This window comes from Perna viridis, chromosome 5 (genome assembly GCF_037379345.1).
Source record: "Perna viridis isolate PV_CMFRI_1.1 ecotype Kerala chromosome 5, ASM3737934v1, whole genome shotgun sequence".
Taxonomy (NCBI): domain Eukaryota; kingdom Metazoa; phylum Mollusca; class Bivalvia; order Mytilida; family Mytilidae; genus Perna; species Perna viridis.
The window spans coordinates 20,167,108-20,177,889 of record NC_142449.1 but is presented as its reverse complement, the minus strand read 5'-3'; the positions used below and the strand labels follow the sequence as shown (position 1 = coordinate 20,177,889).

At 33.5% G+C, this 10,782-nt stretch overlaps 1 protein-coding gene across 2 annotated transcripts in view; it reads left to right on the top strand.

Moving 5' to 3' along the window:
- Window positions 1–5,989: 5,989 nt before the first annotated feature.
- LOC148616442 (neural cell adhesion molecule 1-like) overlaps window positions 5,990–10,782 on the top strand; it is a 70,280-nt gene continuing 65,487 nt past the window's right edge. The window contains exon 1 of one of the 2 annotated variants that reach the window (XM_088583464.1): window positions 5,990–6,156. In XM_088583464.1, the coding sequence (XP_088439590.1) occupies window positions 6,111–6,156 (46 nt within the window). In that variant the 5' untranslated portion in view covers window positions 5,990–6,110. The remainder of the gene's footprint in view (window positions 6,157–10,782) is intronic. The other variant, XM_088583467.1, reaches the window with a different exon arrangement.

The window sequence follows — 10,782 nt, the reverse complement described above, 5'->3', positions numbered from 1 at the left end:
TCTGAATTTCAAGTAAGGTCTAGTATCAAGAAAGTTGTTAGACTCAACCGTTAGATTTACGGTCAGGTGTATGGTAAGGGTTAAGTTTATGGTTATGTGTATAATTATGTATTGGGTTATGTTTAAGGTTGGGGTCAGATGTTGCTGTTTGTCTAGGGTTATGGTTAAGTCTAGAGTTAGGTCTATGTTAGGTCTTAGACTTTTTGAAAGTCAGATTAAAGTTTCTTATGGGGGTTATGGTCAGGCCTCGTTACTTATTTAGGTTCGGGGTTATGACTTGGATCAGTGTTAGGAAAACAATTAGAAGTTGGCGTACGGGTAAAAAAAAACAAGGGTTAGGGTTAGAATTTCAGATACGGTCCAGTGTGAAGAATGTTAGAGTTTGACGTTAGATCTACGTTCGGGATGAGGTTAGTGGTATGGTTAAGCAAAGGGTAAGACTTTGGTTTATGCTAATGGTTGGGGTCAAGCCATGGTATTTGCCTAGGGTAAGAGTAAGGGATATGGCCAATAAATGTGAGAAATCGTTCATCGATTAGGTTACAGTTCTAGAAGGAGATGCACTTTGAGGTCGAATAGAGTTAGTTGAAAGGAAATGACTAAGGATAGAGTTAGTGTTAAAACAACAGAATAACATACAGAAAAAGGATTAGGTTAGGAGAAGAGTCACGTACACACACACACACGTAAATACATACACGTACAAACACACACATGTACATACAAACACACACGTGCAAACAGAAACGTACGTACAAACACGCACACAAGTACATGCACACCCACACACACACACACACACCCACACACCCACACACAAACACACACACACACACACACACACACACACACACACATACAAAGAAACAATGTTCTTGAAACCATATAAAAATGAGTTTAACCCGGGAAAAAGTGACAGTTGTACATGGGCTGTCGTAGAGTAAACATGTTCCTCTATTCAATCTGTTCAAAGTCTTTGAGTAGAATGGATAGTTTAAACAGATATATGAGATCAGTTCACCGTAAAAAATCAAATACGACAAGAAACAGACTCTACCCACTGATAAGACCCAGTCAAAGCGACGTATTGGACAATGATACTTTGATGACCGGACTTCACCAGTATTCTTTGAGGAAAGAAAACCAATATACTTTGATGAATGGACTAAGCCAAGACCCTTATACTTCGATGAAAGGGCTATGCGCCAATCGATACAGGATGAAACTCATGAAAACTTGCCAAAGGACACAACTGACGAAAACTTTTTCTTACATCTGACAGACGACTACCTTGCTTTCGACGTACCCGAAGGATATTTGAACGACCATTTCATGCCGTGGGCCAATCCCTTTACCAGTGTCATAGCAGGACCCACCGGAAATGGAAAAACGATGTTTGTACGTCGATTCATACAAAACGTGAAACACGTGATGATACCAATCGGATAAAGTGGTGCTATGATGTGTACCAGACTATTTATGTAACCATGGAGAATGTCGACTTTGTACAAGGACTCCCCGATCTTGACATCTTGGATCCCAGAAAGAAACACTTTTTTATTCTAGACGATATGATGAATTCGGTCACCGAATCTACCTCGCATCTCTTCACGAAATATTCTCACCATAAAAACATAAGTGTCATGTTGCTAGTTAAAAATCTGTTCAACAAAAACAACTATAACAGGACCATCAGTCTGCATGCCCATTACCTGGTACTTTTTAAAAAATGCTAGAGACGTATCACAGGCCATGACCATGGCCCAACAAATGTTTCCCAAACTGACAAACTTTTTTATGAAATCGTACGAATATGCCACTGCCAAACCCCACGGATATTTATTCATCGACATGAAACAGGGCACTCCCGACAACTTGAGATTGAAAAGCAACATTTTCCCATGGGATATTCGGAATGTGTTCTTGGGTGAAAAACAAATTATAATTAGAGATGAAAAAGAATGTGTGGTCACTTCGTAAATGACCCGCAAAAGAGATGGACGCACCCGGAGCAATAAATATTTACAAGATAGTTCCCTGTCGAGGGATTCATTTAGAACAGGTCACCAGACGTGATGCCATACACATGCAATGGACGATAGAACGTGCACAATGCAAACCAAAGAATGAACTGACAAAAGAAAGGGAAGTACCAAAAAGACCTCGTGGTAGACCTGCTGAAGGAAAGAAAAAAGCCAACTAGAAAACAGATGTGACGCCCATAGATGGAACTGTATAGGGAGTGCGGAACAAAAATTGTGTAGTTGTATTAAGAACGTAAAACGTACAACATCAGAACATCAATTACTAGTGGAAACCAGAGCAGAATATCGCGCATCTTTGCATAAGAAACAACGACCTTAAGAAATCAAGAAAGTTACAACAGTTTAACAAGATGAATCATATTGATCTTGGGTGCCAGAACCTTATATAGTGAGAGAATAATTCATAAAAAAGGAGGAGCTATAATGGATGTACAATGAAAACCTAGTTCAAAGACCAGAAGTAATGTAAACGAAAGGAATTGAAAATCAAGTAGAGCGGAAAAAAACGGCCTTGACGCCAATGATAACTTGAAAACATACTATAGCATTTAAAAGCTCCTTATAAAAAAAAACCATCATACAATACTTTAAAAAAGGGCGAAGGAAACAAACCACGAATGAAAATATGGAGAGAAAAATAAAATTCCGTAGTTGAATGGGTTACCCCTATAAATCTAGTACATGCGATATGTAAACATTGGAAGTATGAAAAAGAAACCAGTGTACCCGATAGAGCCTCATAACACGTTCAAAACAAGATTAGGTGTACGCGACATGCAAATATCGGAAGTATTATAGCAGTAAAAAGTTCGATATCCTTATAATAACAAAAGACAAACATTAAACAAGCACACAAGTCTCAAATTTAAACAAAAGGGCGTGAGAAACAAAGTACGAATGAAAATATGGAGCGAAAAAAAAAAAAACAATTAATGGTTTACCCAAAACAACCCCATAACGTGTCAAATCAAGTACACACGACATGTAAACATTGAAAGCATGAAAAAGAAATCGGTTTACTTGACATAGTCCCATAACATGGACAAAATCGATGAAAAGCTTGAGTGGGTCTTTAATAGGTGATGAAATGGTCGACTATCCAATTCTGAAATGAAAGGCAATACACCATTCAAAAGCTATTAACGTTCAAAATGTAAATCTCACAATGGTCAGGATAATCATTAGTGGTTAATCAAAATTTCAAACTGAATACAAATATTTCAAACATAATTAAACAAAACACAACGATAAAAATTTATTTAATTTATTTCTTAGTGGTAAACATTGCACCACACGTCCTTACACCTGTAATGTATTCATAAAGCAGAATAAAAACAGTTGAAAATCAGTACATAGGCTATTGAAATCACAAGTAAAGTGGAAATTTTCAAACATCTGTCTAATCCGTGAGACATCTATTCAAATTACACAATCCATTGAACACAGAGAAAATCAAATCAAAATCTAAAATCTCGTCAAAGTGCCCATTCAATTATTACACAAAAATAATTAAATTACAATTAATTTACAAAAATAATTAAAAAAAACAATGAACGATAATGAAAATGTAAAAAAAGCAATATACACAAAGAAAGATAACTCTTGTCATAATGCACCCTTTTTTTATACTAACCTGTTTATAGTATACTATATAATGACACTAATTAAGACACTTAATGAGGATACCTATTGAGGTGGTTTTCCCCTCACAACCTATAAGACCCCTTCTAGATCAAAATGTTCCCAAGTTCCCTTTATTGGTCCCCCATCTAAGTCCACTTCCGGTCACCCAAAGTCCACATCCGATCATACCCAAGGTCCACTTCCGGTCCCCATCCCTCTACTGGGCACTTCCGGTCAAACCCAAGGGTCACTTCCGGTCCTTGACCACCGGATGTGACGTCATGCGCATGCCCATTGGGGTGCACCACCTTGCACCAACTGAAAAATATTAATCGTTTCCCACATGTATACTACTTATCTGCACCATGAAAACTGATTGTTCAACATGTCTTAGTTTTCCTTTCCTCTTTCACCCTTCCCGGTCTTGACTTTTCGGTTTGTTATAGAAAAGTACAAGACCTTACCCTACCGGTGTACGTGGTTTATGTTCCCAGTTTTAAGTGGAGTCCTAATTGCTAATTTATTTTTGTTACTTTGTATGTATTATTTTAGGTACTTTATGCTCTTTGTCTGTTTTCCATATCTGGTCTTTATTCTGGGATTACATTCTTTTGATTTCCTCTAAAATCTTGGTTCCCTTGATAATTCTTTTATAAAAAAGTCAATACCAGGTAAAGGAGATAATTACTAAAAGTGCTGCTGGTGCCATGGACAATTAATCAGAAACAGAAGTAGTAGGAATTGTGTACTTCACATTGACAATTCTAATATGACATGCTACAAAGCTCTTTTACCACAACCGTGGCAAATAAGTAACAAAATGATAAACACATGAGCAACGTTATAGACTGTATCTTTTCAAAAATATGAAGAAACTAGTCCTATTAGAATCAAATTGATGTCGTTATTAAACACCTCGCTGTTGCTCAGAGTAAAACAATGCAACATAAATGGCCAATCCGTGGTAAAACAATGATAAAAAGAGGTTTCCGTGATCTATTTCTGAAAAAAGTACACGTATTAATATCAGAATAAAGAATTGAGTAGATTCTGCAAATGTAGCTCAGCACAGCTTAGGGATATTTCCCTGGCATGGCTCGGTCTGCCACTCACTTCAGTAGTTGAATGTGTCTTTTTTTCCGTGTCTTACCGTTATCCGTGGATTCTTTTTGAACCCTGATTATCTTGATTTTCCTTTCTGAACAATGTTGTAGTACATCCAGCCAAATAAATTAAAGTAAAAGATATAATTGATTGGTAAACTGCCAAAACTTTCCTATATGGACCCTCCACTTTTTGGCTCTCCAATATCACGTTTCGTCGTCACAAAGGCCTTGCTACTGTGACGCCAAAGAAGCAAATAGTTTTTGATGGGGCCGATGCGTCGGCCCTCTGGCACTGTAAGGACTACTGCTTAGGGCCAATGATTATGCCTGTGACACAGAGCTTGTTAAGACGTCTAATATGCTCTTGCCTTTCCAATGCATGTTTCCCTTTTAGTAATATAAATCATCAAAGTGCTAATCTCAAATAAGCTCCATTAAAACTTTAATGATATAACGAAAAACAAAATACGAAACTTGCATGCGCTTGCTTAATTGGAGCCGTTGGAAGCGTTTGCTTACAACATTTTAGTTGTCACTTTGAAATGATACTTACTTAAACAAATTCTGTGCCATAGGCCGATCATCGGCCCAAAGTACTATAAGCCCATGAAGGAAAGTTTTGGAAGTTCACTAACCAGTTTATCAATCAATTATGAATTTGTACGTTTATTTACTTATGTCAACAAATCTTCAAATGTTACATGTGCTATATATTGTAAAAATTAAAACATTTCACGGTAAAACATAATCTTAAATGCTTATATACCCTTTAGGTCTAGGCAAGAAGTTACATAAATTCAATGAACAATGTACATGTATATATATATATATATATATATATATATATATATATATATATATATATATATATATATATATATATATATATATAAATATTTATCTATATATATATAAATACGAGCCTTGGCCTAAATGAACTTCATTTTCCCAATTGATCGTTGTAAACTCTTTGCAAGTCCAACTGTTTGTGTTTTCCCCCTTTTTCAAGGTACCATGCAGTATTTGACGCTATAGACTAACAGATATACATATATAAATTAATTTGAGATAAATACTGTAATCTGATTGTTTAAAATAATTTTGTTATGTCTCAATTGATCAAAAAATATATTGACACGCCCCATATCAGTTAAATTCGAAGCTACTTTTCTCATATTTGAAGATAAAAATGGTAAAAAATGATAAAAATCTTTGATCAAAGATAAAATCGTAACGATTAAGATCTTAGATATGTTTGCTTTCCAGTGAACATTAAGTTACTAAATTTAGAACGTTTTAAATCAGGAAGTGTATCTACGTTTTCTTTACTTAAAGAATGGCAACTGTATTACATCAGGAATTGTTTATTATATCCCAACTCTGTAAGTAATATATATAGTACATTTTTCTTTATTAACATCAGAAATGTTATCAATTTAATGCAACTACTGTTTTATTGGCATGACAATAATAATATTTAAGTAAATCATATCAAATGATGCGCCCTCTGTATGGTGTTGACAATTGCATGTTTGATCAAAGTTTGATGTGGAATCGTTTTTTACAACTATTGATTTAGCCTGGCTTGACTTAAAAATGAAGTTGATATTTAGTTACCCTTATCCATAATACAATATGAAGGAAGAAAATTAAAAGGACTACGCATTTAATTTTGGTCTATAAGTCATATTTAAATGGACGAATCAGGGTTTAAATTAGGATAAAGCTTGTACATTGGCTGAAATGCATCCCCACATATCATCTCCAATACAATTTTCAGATTAGTTTTTATCTTTGGAATGTATTGTTTTGTTTTCCACACGAATCTTGCATGGTTTCCTTGCAAATTTGATTACTCTTTCAAATAAATAATTACTTAAATCAAAGTGCTGATGCACTGCGTCAAGGAAGACATTAAAGTAATCAAAATTTGCAACCAAATTGTAAGCTAAATAAACCGATCAAAACTAAAACTTAGTCCTTTTAAAGAATATCCATTTGTTTTAACGCAGTGGATTTTTATACAGTCCGTTTATCAGTATATATTTTTGGATCTTCTTATGTTCTTTTGTATTATTGCTTTTGGTAATCTGACTGTACACGTACATTGATGTCCTCAAATTTCCTTACACTTGAATCACCATTTCTTACAAAATATGAATTTCACTGAGAATCGCTGACTATCAATATTCGATGAATTTTCAAAGTAAAAATGGATCCGCACCCTGAAATTTCGGTTTGCAGATGCATGTAGTAGAAATTAATCCTACAGACTGGAGGAAGTTGAACAAAGGCCTAATCTGAAGGGAGAAATGAGCAAAAAACTTTTCGTTGTTTTTGCTCACTTTGATGTAGAATTTTTTGTAATAAATTTAAACTAAAATTTGTCCTTGTCATTGTTGTCAAAATTAGGCTTTGGGTTTAACTCGTCAAAAGTGTGCACGTATTTACAATAAATGATTACCTTTCTCTAGGAATTTTTCAGTTCAAACAAGGATAAAAACTCTTTGTAAAACCTACTATGCAGTTTAAAGATCATTAAATTAAAAACAACTTTGTAGCTCATAGATTTGAGCAATTAAGTTGACAGGTGAATGGTATAGAGATTACTCGTAGGCGATATATTCCTGAAACGGCCAAACTGCACTGAAAATACACTGAACATAAAATATCATAATTCAGTGCAAATTCAGTGCGTTTTGCCCGGGCTGTGTTCATTGTTTTAAGTATACCGTTCAGTGTGTTCAGTAGTCCGCTTCAAAGTAAATTCAGTATGTTCAGTAGCTGTTCAGTAATGTTCAGTGATTGAGTTCAGTACGAAATAAGAGCCTGTTCAGTGTGATTCAGTATAAGATAATAATAGCTTTGTTATTTCCCTTTGACCTCCAATTAAATAGTACATAATGTACATGCATGCAAAGTAACATATGCCAGATACGTGCTTGTGCTTGTTTGTTTTTATTTTTATTTTACTTTATTTCATTTTATTTTACTTTATTTCATTTTAGTTTACTTTATTTCATTTTATTTTATTTTATTTTATTTATGAATTTTTAATTCTGTCTAGTTTTGTTTTTATTTAATTATAATTTAACTGTAATGCTAAATAATCTTTAAAGTATTCCGCGAGCAGTCATTTAAGATATAAGTGATTTATATTAAATATAATATCATGGTTTCGATTTATTTCAAACGTTAAATAGACGTATTAAATAGTAACTGTAGATGTACATGTATTGTTTCCGAAATGTCCGAATTGAATTTTACAATGTCAATTTATTTTGCGTTCTGAATTTATGGGGTCACGTCGATTTTGTTTTTAACATGTGACTGCCGAACCGTGCAAAGATAAAAGAAGCCGGCCACTCTACCAATAATGAAGCATTACCGGTCCTTTTAATATTATCACCAGATCTGCAATACAAAGGTTACAATATGATTAAGATTAATAAGTTATAATCTTGTGTTCAGCCAACTTTAATTTAAAATGATTTTTTAATAACTGTTTTTTAATTTGAGTTTCTGTTTGGGGTTCTCCGAGGAACTCTGCCGCCCTTTATATTTATCAAATAAGTATGTTTTGGTTTAAGTGTTCAGAACTGGTTCTATAAAGTATATATTTAGGATACTAATTGTGATTATTCAATTTTGTTCAAATATTTACAAATGTAGCTCTAGATAGACCTACTTTAATTAGAATGCATGATAGTAATAATTTTAACCCAACGCAATTAGCTATGCAAAAATGATTAAACCCTTTTTGTGTGTATTGCACTATTTAATATCCCAAGATAATCGTCTATTGCTCATGGACATTATTTCATATTTCATTTTTATAGACAAAAAATATTTGTTTATAGATATATATATATATATATAGACAAAAATATACAGGCGCGGATCCAACGACGGGCGTGCGTCCCCTCCCCGAATAAAAAAAATATTTTTTTTGCATAAAACTTGATTTTTCACAAACGTTACCCACTGAATTTTCTTTAATTTTATTTAGCGACCCCCCCCCAACCTGATATTCTGTATCTGTCCCTGATATACATGTATATTTTAAGACTTTATGGTATATTGTGATAGTTCCGGGTACGTCTAAACACCCCAAAGACCGGTCTTAGTGCACTAAGACCACAAAAGTAGCACTACGGCCAATAAGATGACATATTTCCGAAGTAAAAGTACTACCATTGGAAAAGTTATTTAAAAATGTATCTATTGTACTGAATTTAATATAACAATAGTCATTGAATCATTCACTGTTTAGTCTTTTGTGCAATTTCTCCGGCACGTGCCGGCAATCACATGAGTGACCGACCGTGACCATGGCTTTTTGATGCCCATTGTTCGTTAATTAAAATCAATGATGCATACACTTTGGTGGTTTCTTTATTATTTGAAGTTAAGAATATAATAGATGAAAAATGTTTTAAATGCTTAGTAAAGCCTTTCAAAATTTACTCAGTTTCAGTAATCAAAGTTAATGCATATAAAATGCCAAAAAATTAAAAACGATGTTTTTTCTTATCAATATAATTTGATATACATGCATCATAGTTTTGTTAGTTCTACTTTGAAAACTGCAAGGTGGAGACTTTGGTTTTCGTTTAGTTTTTTATTACTAATTAATTCTGTTTCATTCTAATATCCATAATTAATGTTATCAGGAACATATAGTACGGACAAGATATTTTATCGATATTTTCATTTTTATTTTGTTCCATTGAATGGAAAGAATAAATCTTAGTTCTGGATTCATAAATTTTTCGTACTGCATGATTTTATAAGCTAAGCAAGTAGAATAGTCCATTTTCTTTGTCCTCTGATTATAAGATATTATTCACTTTCATCGATTCCCTATTGTCCAATAATCGCAATTCCATCACTTGTACGATCTGCTCTACATAACATTGTAAGAGTCTCGTTTACAGACATAAAAAATCCCGTTTTGGAACAAGAAACTATTTGCTTCTGCCTGCTTCACTAATGCTAACTCATTCCCTTCTGTCAGGCGGTACCTATTTTTTGTAATCTGTACGCAAGAAGTATTGAACCAGTATTATTTTAAGAGATATGCTGTTACGTATCAGAGCTGGTTTTCAAAATCTACCGAGGAGAAAGAAATTCTGTATTAGAGACGTTTATTATATGAAAGGTATTTCTTCTAATGCTGTTCGTTCAAAATGTGGAAAACATGCAGTGCCAACATACCAGAGACGTGGTGAATACAGGGAATATGATGTATTTTGAGTATAAAATCTTTCTCCAAAACAAAAAAGTTACTATTAAACCCATACCCCATGAGTATCACCTTTTTTTAAATTATGAATCACTATTGCTGAGTGTTTTATACCTCTCAGCCTTCAATGATGTATGTGCATTGCTTTTACTTTTTTCAGCATGATTGTTTTACAAATATTTATAAGATTATAATACAAGTAACTCTTATGTTTCGCAAATATATAAGTGCTAAGAAATCAGGCTTCATGTTTTTATAGTTTTTTTTTATTAAGAGATGTTGGCATACATGTACCAGCACTTGAGAACAGTGTCTGATATATGCAAAATGTTACAATGTTAATTCATTAAAATATACATATATTGTAACTCTATGATACGGAGAAACCTCCTCTTGTTGGGAATTATTGTTATATGTACATATACTTTCGTGCAAATCAGGCAAAAATAAAGGTTGGATGGTCCCAGTCCCAGATTCCTACTGGGTTTTAAAACACCTGATCAATATTCCCCCAGTGATCAATACTGGTCGACTGAAAATTTGCAAACAAGATTCCTGTTCATAGTTTTTGTCCTACATTTATAAACGTTGATTTAGTATATATCTACTATGTTTCCAGTATTCTTAGATTTTATTCTTTTAATATCTCTATCAACTGTATTAATTTAAAAAAAAAACATTTCTTTCTCTCAAATATTTCAAATTTATCTGAAATAACATTACAAACTTTACAAAAAATATACATGTATTTCATGAGCACATC